The sequence below is a fragment of the Trichosurus vulpecula genome, chromosome 9 (assembly GCF_011100635.1).
Source record: "Trichosurus vulpecula isolate mTriVul1 chromosome 9, mTriVul1.pri, whole genome shotgun sequence".
Classification (NCBI taxonomy): Eukaryota; Metazoa; Chordata; class Mammalia; order Diprotodontia; family Phalangeridae; genus Trichosurus; species Trichosurus vulpecula.
The window spans coordinates 112,030,691-112,047,329 of record NC_050581.1 but is presented as its reverse complement, the minus strand read 5'-3'; the positions used below and the strand labels follow the sequence as shown (position 1 = coordinate 112,047,329).

Genomic DNA, 16,639 nt, shown 5'->3' with positions numbered 1-16,639 from the left:
TGTGATTTTAGGCCTTTGAAACTGACGGTACAGATTTTCTTCTAGAAGATGACACCTTGGCTTGATACAATGGAAGTTCCAAACATTGTCCCTATTTTTTGGATTACTTGTATTTATTGAAACCAGATAGACTTGTTTAACATTTTTCTGGCCAAGCCTTACTTTCTAAATCTTAAGGGATTGGTATAGTATAAATTAACATAACAGACTGTAAGTGAATGAAAATAACAATGTGTAAAAAGCTACTCTATTAATTCCTTACCTCAATTTATAGAAATCTACACCTAGGGATCAATTACTTAAAGATATTTATTCTCTTTTTGAAGATAAAAAAAATCTGATTGCAAGGAGAGAAATTCTTCCTCTGTATACCTGTTTATCCACATCATGAGGTTCAAGAGAATGAAAACATGGAGCAGAATCAAGTCTCCAATTTCCCTTGGAGTTTTCCACCTTCAAAGAATCAGTCATTCTGCACTGCTGTTTTATCAAATCTTCAGGCTGTTGGGCTTCGCCAAGAACAACTGGGCCCTGGGAAAGAAAGTTATCACAGATTTTCAGAATAAACTAAAGTTTTAAAAATAACAGGATAAAGAGACACAGAATGAAAACACCACCAAGATACATTTATATAACTTTTTATTTTAACCAGGCCCTCTGCAATTTAGTCTCTCTCATAAATTGGGTTCCATTGGTCAATTTCTCACCTAGTCTGCTGTTTATATAGCATTCAGTTTTTCCAAATGTACAAGAAAGAAAAGTGATTCTCAACTCTATGAAATTAGAATAGAGAAAATTAATAAATTATTGTACAAAGAGAAAGAAAGAGCAAGGTAGACACTATGTACATTTTCTTACTTAAATTGACTAGCTGAAATATACAAATCACTGTCCCTATTTGGCAGCCTTAAAAAGTTCCCTTCTGTCCTAAATACGAACTACTTGAAAATTTCCTTCATGCTTGTCCCAGTATTACTTCAGACATCAACAGTATCTGAAAAACCCCATTAATCTTGTTCCTCACTTTTCACTTTACCCTAGTTCTAATACAAGGAAATTAAATAGTAATAAAGGGCTGGTGGCAGAGGGAGTTGAAAAAACTCATTATAAGATTAGTCTTCACATTAGAGCTCAGATTATGTCCTTGCAATTTCTAATGGCTAATTCTACCTCGTTTTCTCCTTTTAGAATTACACAGAGCGCTTCCACATTATTATCTTTCAAAATTATTTGATGACCAAAAAGACTGGCCTTCAAAATTAGGCCCACTAGGCCTAACATCTCATTTTTTAAAAATAAATTTCATGAAATGAATTTTGAGTGTCTTACCATTATGGTTGCCCTCACTCTAGTTTAGCAATGTGCTCTTCAAAAGTGGCATCAAGAACTGAACATAATACTGCTGATGTCATCCACCATTAGTCCTATTGACACCTCTTTTCTGTATATAATATATCTCTTAGCCAATCAAAACTCTTGAGTCTTTTCCATGTGAACTATATTTATACAATTACGGACCTCTCATCACATATAAAAATCCTTTAATTTCTTTTAACCTAAGTATAAAACTACATTTCCCCCTAGTAAATTTCATCATTAGTTGTGGATCAGACTGTGAAGTTCATTCATTGTAGATTGTGAAGTTCTTCTTGAATCTTGATCCTGTCACCCATTATGTTAATTATTCATACCAGTTCTGTGTCAATTTCTTCCTATGTATTTGTCTAAGTAATTGAAAAAAAAAGTAAGTGAATAAGACAGAGGAAAAAATAGACCCTCTAGAAACTTTCCAGGGGAAGGGCTTCAGGTACCCAAAGCTCATAGTTTGTAGAGCACAATATAAGAGAACATTAATCAGATGCTACTTCCACTTGAAACAAATTCATAATTTATCACCTGTCTTCTTCTGAACCCACTGCTGACAGTGGGTACAGGACTTTATTTGTAGAAAGATCTTTTTTCCTGGTTTTCCCTAATTCTGCCTTGAAATCTACTCCAACTTGTTCTGAAATTATTTGACTCCAGAAATGATTTTAGAATGGTAAATTCATAAGTGGTTTCCCACCATCTTGCTGTTCAGGGTCTCCCCTCCTGAAGAAATCTGCCTCATAGCTCTACTCGAAGAATGTTCTTATATTCTCAGTTTTTATACTTTGTTGGTGATGTAGCTTTAATAACTTTAATAGGGGGGCGGAGCCAAGATGGCGGCTGGTAAGCACGGACTAGAGTGAGCTCCGTACCCAAGTCCCTCCAAAAACCTATAAAAATGGCTCTGAACCAATTCTAGAACGGCAGAACCCACAGAACAGCAGAGGGAAGCAGGGCTCCAGCCCAGGACAGCCCGGATGGTCTCTGGGTGAGCTCTATTCCACACGGAGCTGGGAGCTGGGAGCTGGGAGCTGGGAACGGAGTGGAGCAGAGCCCAGCCTGAGCGGCGTGGACGATCCAGACCAGAAGCCTGGCGGAGGGGGCCCTAGCGCCCTGAATATGTGAGCTGCGGCAGTTACCAGACCCCTCGACCCACAAACACCAAAGACTGCGGAGAAGGTTAGTGGGAAAAGCTGCGGGAGTGGAAGGAGTTCGCGGTTCGGCTTCCAGCCCCGGGGGCAGCGGAGGTGGGGCAGTTACAGCTGTTGTTACTTCCGGCTCCAGGCCCACCTGGTGGGAGGAATTAAGTGGCAGATCAGAGCAGGGGTGCACAGCCTGCCGAAGATCTAAGCCCAGTCTGGACTGGGGGTCCTTGGGGAAGGAGGAGTGCGGCTCTGATAGAGCTGGCACCTCCCCCCCAAACGTAGAACATAGAACTCTGTAATCTACAAGCAGTCATACCCCACTGAAAAACTCAAGGGTCAAGTTAGTTGGTTGGGAATATGGCCAGGCAGCGAAAACGCGCCCAGATTCAGTCTCAGACTTTGGATTCTTTCTTTGGGGACAAAGAAGACCAAAACATACAGCCTAAAGAAGACAACAAAGTCATAGAGCCTGCAACCAAAGCCTCCAAGAAAAACATGAACTGGCCCCAGACCATAGAAGAACTCAAAAAGGATTTGGAAAAGCAAGTTAGAGAAGTAGAGGAAAAATTGGGAAGAGAAATAAGAAGGATGCGAGAAAACCATGAAAAACAAGTCAATGACTTGCTAAAGGAGACCCAAAAAAATACTGAAAAATACACTGAAGAAAACAACACCTTAAAAAATAGACTAACTCAAATGGCAAAAGAGCTCCAAAAAGCCAATGAGGAGAAGAATTCCTTGAAAGGCAGAATTAGCCAAATGGAAAAGGAGGTCCAAAAGACCACTGAAGAAAATACTACTTTAAAAATTAGATTGGAGCAAGTGGAAGCTAGTGACTTTATGAGAAATCAGGATATTATAAAACAGAACCAGAGGAATGAAAAAATGGAAGACAATGTGAAATATCTCCTTGGAAAAACCACTGACCTGGAAAATAGATCCAGGAGAAATAATTTAAAAATTATTGGACTACCTGAAAGCCATGATCAAAAAAAGAGCCTAGATACCATCTTTCAGGAAATTATCAAGGAGAACTGCCCTGATATTCTAGAGCCACAGGGCAAAATAGAAATTGAAAGAATCCATCGATCGCCTCCGCAAATAGATCCCAAAAAGAAATCTCCTAGGAATATTGTTGCCAAATTCCAGAGCTCCCAGATCAAGGAGAAAATACTGCAAGCAGCCAGAAAGAAACAATTTGAGTATTGTGGAAACCCAATCAGAATAACCCAAGATCTGGCAGCTTCTACATTAAGAGATCGAAGGGCTTGGAATGCGATATTCCGGAGGTCAATGGAGCTAGGATTAAAACCTAGAATCACCTACCCAGCAAAACTGAGTATCATGTTCCAAGGCAAAATATGGACTTTCAATAAAATAGAGGACTTTCAAGCTTTCTCAGTGAAAAGACCAGAACTGAATAGAAAATTTGACTTTCAAACACAAGAATCAAGAGAAGCATGAAAAGGTAATCAAGAAACGGAAATTGCAAGGGACTTACTAAAGTTGAACTGTTTTGTTTACATTCCTACATGGAAAGATGATGTGTATGATTCATGAGACCTCAGTATTAGGGTAGTTGAATGGAATATGCATATATATATATATGCATATATATATATGTTTAAGTATATATATAAGTGAATGTGAATGTATGTATGTATCTATGTGTATATGTATGTATGTGTATATATATATATGTAAAAGAGAGAGAGCAGACACAGGGTGAGTTGAGGATGAAGATATCTAAAAGAAATAAAATGAAATTAAGGGATGAGAGAGTAACATACTGAGAGAGGGAGATAGGGAGAGATAGAATGGGGTGGATTATCTCCCATAAAGGTGGCAAGAGGAAGCAGTTCTATGGGAGGAGGGGAGAGGACAGGTGAGGGGGGAATGAGTGAACCTTGCTCTCATCAGATTTGGCCTGAGGGGGAATACCATACATACTCAGCTGGGTATCTTACCCCACAGGAAAGAAGAGGGAGGAAGATAAAAAAAAAAATAAAAGGCGGGGGGATGATGGAGTGGAGGGCAGATGGGGGTGGAGGTAATCAAAACAAACACTTTGGAAAGGGGACAGGGTCAAGGGAGAAAATTCAATAAAGCGGGATGGGTTGGGAAGGAGCAAAATGTAGTTAGCCTTTCACAACATGAGTATTGTGGAAGGGTTATACATAATAATACACGTGTGGCCTAGGTTGAATTGCTCAACTTCTTAGGGAGGGTGGGTGGGAAGGGAAGAGGGAAGGGAATTTGGAACTCAAAGTTTTAAAATCAGATGTTCAAAAACAAAAAAACTTTTTGTATGCAACTAAAAAATAAGATACACAGGCAATGGGGCGTAGAAATTTATCTTGCCCTACAAGAAAGGAAAGGAAAAGGGGATGAGAGGGGAGGGGGGTGATAGAGGGGAGGGCTGACTGGGGAACAGGGCAACCAGAATATACGCCATCTTGGAGTGGGGGGGGAGGGCAGAAATGGGGAGAAAATTTGTAATTCAAACTGTTGTGAAAATCAATGCTGAAAACCAAATATGTTAAATAAATAAATTGCATTTAAAAAAAAAATAACTTTAATAAAGAAGGAACACTAGGGAGGAGAACTATCATCTGAGATCAATAGGAATTCTGCCCTAGTAGAACATTAATTCCAGAACAACTTGTGATTGTAGAAGGATATATTTATATAGAACATATATTACTATTTTTCACACATATATTTAAAGTTTATTTGCTTTTAAAGGAAAGGAAGAATACCAATCTGCTATTACAAGTTACCCAACTGGATACTGCAACAAAAGGGAGAATACCCTTCTACTACTACAAGTTGTCAAAGGGTATTGCAACAAAAGGGGAGAAAAATCAACCAACTATAGGTATTCTGACTTCTGCCTCTGAAAAACTCATAAACATTAGAAATGAATTTTGTGGTTTATCTCTTTATTAACTATCATATCTCATCAATGACCTCTTATGGGAAGGCAGCACATGAAGAGATATGACAATTTAAAACTTTCCCTCTTCCCACTAAGGTATGTAATTACTATGAAAACTCTTATTTTTTGCAGTAATTTTTATTTTATCTTACTTTTTACAATTATTTTCTCTCTTTCCTTTAAGGCAACTAGGGTAGTACAATAGCTAACAATCCTGGTCCAGGAAGACCTGAGTTCAAATTCAGCCTCAGACACTTCCTAGCTGTGTGATCCAAGGCAAGTCACTTAACCTGTTTGCCACAGGTTCCTCATCTATAAAATGAGGCTACTCAATAATAGCACCTACCTCCTCCAGTGTTGTGAGGATCAAATGAAACAAGTATAAAGCACAGTGCCTGGCACATAGTATGTAGCATATAAAAGTTATTATCATCATCATCATCCTATCTCCCTTGCACAGGGAAAAAAAAGACTTTTAATAAATTTGCATAGACAAAGGAAAATGAAATTCCCATATCAGCTCTGTCTAACTCAATCTTTGATTTATCACCTCTGTCAGGAGGTAAGTTTATCGGTGCACCTCTGAACAGCAGTCACTCTACTGATCAGAGTTCTTAGAGGTCTTTCAAAGTCATTTGTCTTTATGATATTATGGTTAGTATATAAATTGTTCTCCTGGTCCTGCTCACTTTATTTTGAATCCATTCATTTGGGTCTGCCAGGATTCCCTGAAACTGTCCCCTTCTTCATTTCTTGCAACGTATTAGGATTTCTTTAATTCATATGCCATAATCTGTCAAGTCATTCTCTAACTAATGGGCTTTCCATTTTTCCTTTTGTTTCCCGTCCTCTATCAACACAAAAAGATCTGGCAGAAATATTTTTGTGTACATAAGTCCTTCTCTTCTCTTTGAGCTCTTAAGGGTCTCATGCTAGTAGTGGTATAGTTGGATCAGAGTTTGTATAGATTAATAACTTTTGGGAACACAGTTCCAGCCTTCCAGAATGGCTGGACCAGTTCAAAGCTCCATCGGTAGTGCAGTCACGTGTTCCATTTCCTTAGTCCCTATGATATTTGTCATTTCTTTTTTTGTCATCTTAGCTCATCTGATATGATATAGAACACCAGTCACTTCTAAATTTATATTTCTTAGTTATTTGGAGCATTTTTTAATATGGTTACTGATAGATCTCTGCTGTTGAACACTAATTATATCTTTTGAACAGTTGTCAAATGTGAACAGTTCCTAGAAAATTCTTAATGCTGAACTCTTGGCACCTCCATGAGACAGAAACAAAGCTTATGCTGGCCCTTTGGTATTATTACGAGGCTCTGTTCCCAGCATGAAGCCTGGGGGTTAAAACAGCTTTATACTTCCTCTGAAGCCAGGCCTCCAGAATGGAGCTTTGTTATTTTTTAGGGTTGTGACTTCTTCTTTCAGAGATACTCATGATCAATCAGATGTTTAGCACACAATCTTTTTTTATTCCCAAACAGGCTAAATGAATTTGGGATTGTGCTGCTCTTGTTTCTTTGTATTTTACTGGCTAATCAAAGAATAGCTGGAAGTGTAACTTTTTGTCCCTAATAATTGGTGCTGGAAAATAAGTGAATTATTATTTTCTTGTTTAACAAGATTCTTTTAAGAAAGTCAGTTATTGAGTGCCTCTACTGTAAAACACTGTACTGGGTTCTATGGGGGTAAACAAAAAGGAATGATAGTGCCTGTATCCTAAAGGTACTTAAAAACTAGCTGGAAAGCTGAGATCTATGTAGAAAGTCCCATACAAATGCAACCTTTTGCATGCCCTCTGGCAGAGAGCAAAGGTGTGCCGTCAGACTTGTATCTAAATGAGCAAGAGCAATGTAAGAGAGGGGTATTATCCAGCTCACTTAGGTATCATTTCAACTGTGGAACTGCTTCTGGCTCCTCTATCTCCAAAGAGAGATACAGAGACTCCTGGGAGTCAAGCCTGTTTCTGTCAGAGTACAGAGAAGAAAAAAAAAGATCACCGCAAAGGAGGGGGACAAATGTGTGCACATAGAAACAAAAGCATCTACTGTACAAACACTGGGACAGGAGACAGGGAGAGAAGGCCAGTTACACCAAACCAGGTGGGATAAAAATCCCTAGAATGCTCAGACAGAATCCTCTCTGGTAAAATTCCCAAAAAATCTGCAAGGATAACAAGATAGCCAATGATAGCAGCATATAACTTGCCAAGTTTTGTAGCTATGACCACTTAGTGGTTTTCACAGGCAGAGAAGTTATCAATTAATTAGCTATATCTGTGAATTTGATGCTTGGGCAACACCCCTGGGTTTTGTTAGAACTGAAACATCAGGACTGCTATGGATAAATAAAGAAAATACTAGAGGTATTTAGGAAACAAGAAAAATTTTGTACTTGGAGGTCAGGAAGAGCATTTGAAGATTATAATGGCCCAGCTAAGTTAAGTGCAAGAGTTTAATGGATTTGGATATAAAGAGTAGTTATAAAGAAGCTAACTACCAAAACTTTCTAGAAATCTATTAAAATGGATTACTCTTATTCCTTCAAACTTAACATGATAAGAAGAAAAATATTTTTGAATTAAAATCAATCCCATTGTGACTATTCTTCGGTCAGGAAAAGCAGAGGGAATCTTTTACTATACATAATACTGTCATACTTAAAGACATTACAAAGACATTAAAGCCAGGGTGGCTGCTTGAAGAAGAGGCAGACAACTCAGTTCGCAAATACCTACCTTGCAGCAAAAATCTGAAATTCACAGCAGCCTTAATAATGATCAGGAAATCCAATGAAAACTACACTAAAGCACTTCTCTCTCCCAAGAACTACATAAAAAAGCAGTATGAATAGGACAGGGGCTCTCAGCAAAGTCAAGGCCAGAACTAGAGCAGACACAGGCAAATAAGCTGTTAGCTTTCCAGCACCACCAGAACACATAAAAAATAGCTATAGTCTACAAGGTTCTGTGTACAGAGGCAATAAGATCAGATGGCTCTCTTGGGGGACCCTGGAAGTCCTGGAGAGAGACAGCAACCAGTGTGATACAGAAGCACTCAAGGCAGGATACCGCAGGCCCAAGAACTTTGAGGTCCCTAGAACTCTATCCTGAGATGATATAGAAGACCTTAAAGACCTAGGCTTTGAATGTGAAGGACTGGGGGAGTGAGAGGTTGCTAACTCCATGAGATGGAGGTCAGCCCAGAAACTCAGGGGACCCAGAACAACACTAGGCAAGGTCAATCATTCTGCTCAAAAGTGTAGAAGTGGGCAGAGTTTTGATCTGGCACAAAGCCTCAATTAAAAAACTAAAGCTGGTTGGAGGCAGCTAGGTGGCACAGTGAGTAGAGCATGGTCCCTGGAGTCAGAAGGACCTGAGTTCAAATCCAGCCTCAGACACTTGACACACTTACTAGCTGTGTGACCTTGGGCGAGTCACTTAACCCCAATTGTCCTGCTTTCCCACCTCCAAAAACAAACAAACAAAAAACCCCTAAAGCTGGAGAGATAAGTAAACCAAAGAAGGACTAATAATAAAATAATAAATAATAAAATAATAAAAGAGAATAATTCTGTAATAACTGTAATCAGAGAATCACAGGGGAAAAAACACAGATTTTTCACAAAGATTAAATAGCTAGAATAAATGAAGCAAGATAAGTGTCTATCTATATTTACATCTTCCTCTCCATACACACATACATATAGATGTATACACATACACATATGACATAAAGGAAAATAAATAGCTTGGAAGAAAAAATGGTAGAACTTATCCAAGTGAAGGATTCCCTGAAAATGAGGACAGACTAGACAGAAATCAATGACTCAAGAAATACCAGGAAAAAAATCAAAAGAATGGGGGGAGGGGAAGGAAAAAACTGAATTTATCTGAGTTAAGTGACCTAGAAAACAAGTCAAGGAGAGATAATTTAAGAATCATTGGACCCCATGATTTAATTTAAAAAAAAAAAGCCTGGATACTTTATTTCAATAAATCTTAAGTGAAAATTACTTAAACCTCTTAGAACTAGTGGAGATATAAAGAGTCTACCAATCACTTCCTAAGGGAACTTGAAAAGGAAAAGTCCCAGGAACGGCACAGCCAAAATGCAAAACTCCCATGTAAAAGAAAATATACTGCAAGGATCTAGTCAGTCAATAAACATTTATTAAGTACCTGCTACATTCCAGGTTCTGTTGTAAGTCCTGTGAAAATAAACATGAAAAAGGAAATCAGTACCTGTGCTCAAGGAGCTTACAATCTACGGGAAGACAATACATAAAACAGAAGTTGAAAAAGGGATGGGGAGAAAGTATGATGGAGAAGTCCAAAGGACTGAAGCTGGGTGGGAACTGAAGAAATGACTAGCCTTGTTATCCTCCTCAAATGGAGGTTCAAACAGGAAGAATGCTCTATCCTCCATTCAGAGGGAGTGGTCTCAGAGGTAGAGGGTAGTAAGAAAGTGTGAGTTTCAAGGTTGAAATGATTTTCAGGATGATGAGGTTCTTGGGGCATAATGGAGATATCCAAAGAAGTGCAGCTGGGTGAGGGAAAGAGTTCAAGTGCCAAGGAACCACAACCACTACTATACAAAATTATGCAGTGTCTTCTAAAAATCACAGGAAATCTTGGAATACAAAAAGGCCAAAGACACTGGCTCACACTCCTGCAAAACTAAGTGTGATCCTCCAAGAGGGGGAAAAAAAGAACCCTTAATGAAACAGAAGATTTTCAAGCATCTCTGAATAAAAAAAGACCAGAGTTGAGCTGGAACTTAGAAATAGGAGGAGATGAGTAGGGACTTAGAAACGCAAACACAAGAGAAACCTATTGCTCAAATGGAAGATGTGTGATGACTAGTGCTGACATTCAAACAGGGAGGGAAGAAACATGGGTCCCTTAAGAATCTTACTGTCTTTAAAGGTAAATGAAGAAGTTAGAACAAGAGCAAACAGAAGTCTTAGAGGTTGACTGGTTCTGTTTTGAGGGTCTGAAAGTTGTAGATACAAGGTGGTGGAAATTGCTATTTCTAATAACTAGAATAAGGGCATAAGAACATGGAGGAAAGGGTGAAGGGAATGAGCAACAGATGAACTTCAAACTCATTTGAAAGACAAAGGAGGTTTTAACACACACAAACTCAGTTTATGTAGAAATACATCAAACTTAACACATGAGGTGTGGGGTAGGATTAAGAAGGGGATAATACTAGGGAGGGAACAGATGCAAGCAAAACAAACTTCTTGATCCTTAAGGGGGAAAAAGGAAAAGCAAAGAACTAGAAACTAAGGAGATGCTCTGATTCTTCTTAGACAACTGGGGAATGCGGAAAAAGTTGTGGCATGTGAATATAGTGGAACACTACTGAATTTTAAGAAACGACAAAAAAGATGATTTCAGGGAAGTTAGGTAGTATGAAATGGTGTAGAGTAAAGTAGAATGTATAGAACAATTTATACAAGGATAGCAACACTTTAAAGAAAAACAACTTTGAAACACTTAAAAACTTAGATCAATGTAATGATCAACCATGTCTCCAGGGAACCTATAATAAAGTACATTATCCATCTCCTGACAAACAGGTGATAAATACAAGGTGTGAAAAGGGACATACATTTTTGGATATGGTCACTGCTATTTTCTTGAATGTTTACTTGTTATAAGTTTGTTTTTTTCCTTTCTTTCTCTTGATTTTAATTAGGAAAGGAATAGGAGGAGAAAGGAGGGGTCAGAAAGAGGGATGGTAAAAAGGAAGGGCATTGAAACATTTTTTAAAAAAATACTTAATGGAAGGAAATAGAAAAGCAGAACAAATTTCAAAGAAATAGGGGAAATATACATATTTTAAAAGCAAGCAGTATGAAATGGAGATTCATAGTTTCATGGAGAATCCCCTTTGGCATTCCATGTTTACAGAAATTATTTCTTCTGTGTTCAGAAAAAAAATGCTTCTGTGTACACAGACAGACCAACACACATACACAAATGCTTATAGGTACACACAGAGGTTCCTGGTTGCCTTCTTTCTCATATTGTTGATTCTGCTCTGTTGTCAAACACCAGCCTTAGATCATTGCTACAATCTGCTGCCTTCACTCCTCCACACATGAAGGTGTACAAAGGTGAAACAAAATCATACAACTTCTTACTGCATCCACAACAGATTTATGTTACTCAATCTCAACGACCCTTCACTACTCCTAGGCAATCCTTCTATACATCCCTTATCAACTCACTATCTTACTTTCCTCAGCAGCTCTTTCAAATCTTTAATTCCCTTTTCGAACCTTCCATGGTTCCCCTCTGCCTACTCTCTCAGCTGAGAACCTCACATGATAACTTAAGAGAAAAAGTTGAGGCCACACACCATGAACTTGTTGTTCCTTCTTCCTCATCTCCTATCACTCAGATGCTTTCTGGCACTATTTCCTTCACCTCTATCTCACACAAAGAGGTGACCTTACTCTTCACCATGGAAAACCCCTTTACTTGCACAAATGATCCCACTCCACCTCATCTTCTCCAAGAGATGCTCCACCCCCCACCTGTCATCCCCACTTGTCACTTATCTTCAATCTTTTCCTTTCTACTGGCTCCCTCCTTACTGTCTAAAAATATGTTCATGTTTCTCCCATCTCAAAAAACCCTCATTTGATCTTTGTATCTCCACTAACTATAATCCTACATCTTTTCTACTCTTTGTGGCTAAACTCTCTGAGGAGGCCATCTATAACAGATGCCTCGGAGAGACACCTCCACTTCCTCTCCTCTACCTCTTCTTAACCCTTTATATTCTGGCTTCTCACCTCATCATTCCACCAAAGCTACAAATTATCTCTTAATTGCCAAATACAATGACTTCTTCTTAATCCACATTCTCCTTAACCTCTCTTCAGCCTTTGGTACTGTTGATCACCCTCTCCTCCTTGTACCCTCTTCTCTCTAGGTTTTTGGGATGCCGTTCTCTCCTATTTCTCCTACTAATTATCTGACCACTGTTTCTCAGTATCCTTTGCTGTATCCTCATCTAGGTCACACCCTCTTAACTGTAGGTATACTACAGGACTCTGTCCTGGGCCTTTTTCTCTTCTCTCTCTATTCTATTTCACACGGTCATCTTGTGATTTCCATGCATTTAATTATTATCTAAATGCTATGATTCTCACATCTACCTATTCCTCCCTAATATGTCTGCCTACCTCTATCTAGCTCCTATCTTTAACTGCTTTTCAGCCATCTGGAACTAGATGTTCATCAGACATCTTACTCAATATATCCAAAACGGAACTCATTATCTTTCCCTCCACACTTCCCTATTACTGTTGGGAATAACACAAACCTCTCAGTCCCCCAGGTGGTAACCAAAGTGTTATCCATGACTCGTCATTCTCTCTCATTTCCCATATTCCATCTTTTTGCTTAGGCTGTTGATTCTATGTTTGCAACATCTCTCCCATATGACTCCTCTCCTCTGGCACTGCTATCACAATGTACAAATCCTCATCAACTCAGGCCGGGACTACATAGCAGCCTGCTCATTGGTTGGCCTACCACAAGTCATTCCCCACTCCAGTACATTCTTGTTTATGTATTTTAATAAATATTCCATATGGGAACCACCAATACACTAAAAGTTATTCTCTGATTCTTTTGTTGTTTCATAAATGTAAGCGCAGCACTTTACTATCTTTGCTCTTAAAGATGACAGTACCTATCATTAAAGAATAATAGAAGAGCATGGTAACACAATTCTTATAAATTGGTCAGCTTGACAAAAAGGAAAAGCTACTGTAAAACAAGGCCAGAATTTTGGCAAGCCACCCAAAAAAACCAAAAACAAAAACAAACCTCTTTTAGATGTATGTGTCAACAGATTTGTTGAAATGATCAAGATGGGGCTTTAAGTTAAAACTTGAGGGGGGCAGAGAATAGTCACATAAAACCATTAAAAACAGATATTATCAAAAGCAAATATAATAGAAACAATCATTTTAGTTTAAGAGGTATGCAGTAATTAGAAGGTAAAACTTTTAAAGGAAAAGATCAAACATCAGATTAGGCATCTGATGAACTTTGCCAGTATGCAGAGCTAACATACGGTTAGGGATTTTAAGGAAAATAAAGAACTCCTAACTTCTCTCATTGTAAGAATATGTTGCCCTTTCGTGGCTTAGGTGTTTATAGAGCAAGACTGAGACCCAGGAAAGCCTTTAGGTATCAGTAAGAACTGAAGGATACATAGAACTTCCCAGCAAGCTTGCCTCATATGTCTTTCCCTGCTTACTGTTATAGAAAAAGCTTGCTGAAAGGTCAGTGCATTATATTTGCACATTCTTCTCCATTGGATGTCTTGTGTCATTCCTATGCTGGGTTATCATCTCTAGCAGTAAGAAGTTAGGGGAGTCAGTTTTCCAATAGTTTTAGCCTATTATCGACCATTCTGAGATCACCTTGACTATAATTCAAATAATGTTTAAGTCTATAAGATCCTGCCCCAACACCTTTAGGACATGTTTAAAGAACAGTTACTTTCCAAAGAAATAACTGAACGCAGAAGGAATGAAGGAAAAAAGGGAAGCTGAAATTTCAATGAAAATGTTCAATTATACAAAAGTAAAAAGACTTTGCAAAGAATAAATCAGTGGAGCCAGAATATAAGAAAATACTCAAAGGTTTCTTGCCTTTTAGTTTTCATTCAAGTTACTGTAGTCACCGGGTAGTAGTTTGAGTCTCTCTTCCTTCTCTTTGTATCAGTTTATCTATCTTGTATTTCCCATAATTCTTCAAATTCATTGTTACTAAGAGCGTAAAAAATTCCATTATATTGATGTGTCACAACTTGTTTAGCTTTTCTCCAACTGATAGGGATTCTTCACTGTTTCTAGTTCTTTGCTACTACAAAAAAAGCAGCATTATTTCTAACAGTAAGAGGCTGCAAGCACATTATGAGTGTCCAATGACTGGGAAACATATGAACAATCTGTGGTATATAAATGCCAATAGAAAATTACTGTGTTGTAAGTAGCGAGTAATGTGAACAGTGATAGACACAGTAAGATATAAATGACACTGATACAGAGAGAAGGAAAAGAGAACTGAAGGAATAACTTATATGACTACAATAATTTACCTAAACTGGACAATAGTGGGCCACAATCATTACATTAAATTTAAAGCACATGTCCTTTCCTTTAAAAACAAAACAAAACAAAAGCCAAAAAAAAAAAAACAACTAAAAAAAGAAACTAACCTGTATTGTAAAGTCACAATCACTGTATCGGAAATGTGAGTTTAACTATTTTTTGTTTAAATGGAAAAGTTTATTTGAGGGGTTTGTTCAAAATTTACTAATGTACCAAAATAAAATGTATTAATAATATCATGAAAAGAATTCTACATATAGAGGGGTAAATATATTTTTAGAGACCTGGTAAGACTAGAATGCAACAATGTCTTTAATTCATGAAACAAATTTAAAATAAGAGGGGTAGGAGGAAAACAGCAGGGAAATTTATGGCTGCTTAAAATTTTTAACAAGTTTCTTTTTATTCTGAACCTTACAAACGTCAAAGAAAACAGGCACTTCCATATTAACAGAATAGAAAAAAAAGCACCATATATTAAACTGTTGATCTCTGTTGTGTACAGCTTGCTTTTCTTTTTAAATATGAAATAAATTCAGCATGTAACTTTCAAAGATGTCCTCCTTATCTGATTCTTTCTGGCCTTCTTTTTGTTTTCTATGCATTTGCTTGAATGATCGTGTTTTCTTCCTTTGCTTTTTTTCTCTTTTTTTGAGGTATACCTTTATCCCAATCCCCATTCTCTATCCACTCATGAAATGCTTGTCATCATTGACGGTTTCTTTTTCTCTTTCAGTCATGACAACTCATAGCCTGAAGTGTTAGAATGCACAATACTGATAGCAGTATATCTATAATGATGAAATCACAAATCCTTTAAATGTAGGGCAGTGACATGAATACAGACATAAACAAAGAAACACATTACTGAATAGACACATACATGTATGTCCTATGTCCCTCTCTACCCCAACTTTCCTTCCTCAAGTGAAATTTTATCCTATTTTGTTTAGTCCAATGCCCTATGCTTATAGCACTATACTTAAGATCACACATCTGTATTGGCAACCAAAAATGGGCTCCTTAGCACTTAGTCAACAAGTGCCCTTGACTAGTTTGGCTTTTTCCCCTGAACTGAATGCTGTTTGTATGTTGGACTGAAGTAAGCTTGTCGGCCCCTTCACCTTGCTTCCCTTGCTTAAGCTGATGGAAAGAACCTGTGCTTTCCCGGTCAACCCCTTCACCTTGCTTAAGCTGATGGAAAGAACCTGTGCTTTCCCCGGCGTACCTTACACCCCCGCAGAAGCTGGATGGTTAAAAGCAGCTCCCGTTGGAGCCAGAGGCTGCTACAGCCGCAGCCGCAGCCGCAGCCGCCAGTAGCAGAGCTGACCTACGGGAGGAAGCTGAACAAAGACTTCAGGCCAGTGAGTAATCTTTTTACCATAGAGGGGGAAGCATGATTTTGCTTTACGCAATCATGCTTCTCTGTAGCCTCTTGGTTACTCTTTCAAGGCGTACTTATTGGGCCTGGAAGCTTTTGATCAATATATCAAAATGTGGTTGCTGGTTCATGGGTTGGTTACTGTGGAGCCTAAATATATGTTTTGATTCTTCTACCTTCTACTTTGAGAGTTCCTTATATCCGGCCGTTCCGAACCTTTCAGACATGTTTATGATCCTCTTTGAGATTATAAACTCTGCCCTCCTAATACAACATCTTTCTTCTTTAATTATCTAATCCACACAACTGGACTATAAAATCTTTGAAAGTTAGGGCCATGTTTCTGATTCTTATATTCCCCACAACTAGTATACTATGTTGCACGTAACAGGCACTTAATAGCTATTTGTTTACATAACACTGAGATTATATAACAGAACTAAACAAATGAATAATATAGTTGATGCTTTCCTGAGATCTCAAAATTCACATAAAAGTAAAATTGACTATTTGTGGGAAACTTCGCCTCCTTGGACAAAGATGGAAGTCTCATTTTGATAAAAAAACAAAACAATTAATAAATTCCTGTAGTGCTGAGCATTTCATGTATCAGAAGACAAATAAAGAAAATGGGGAACCGCTATGT

At 38.1% G+C, this 16,639-nt stretch overlaps 1 protein-coding gene across 2 annotated transcripts in view; it reads right to left on the bottom strand.

Annotated features, from left to right (window-relative positions):
• LOC118830915 (KAT8 regulatory NSL complex subunit 1-like) overlaps positions 1–16,639 on the bottom strand; it is a 178,822-nt gene that overhangs the window by 98,954 nt on the left and 63,229 nt on the right. For both annotated transcript variants that reach the window (XM_036737996.1, XM_036737997.1), the window contains one exon: positions 373–531. In XM_036737996.1, the coding sequence (XP_036593891.1) occupies positions 373–531 (159 nt within the window). The remainder of the gene's footprint in view (positions 1–372; positions 532–16,639) is intronic.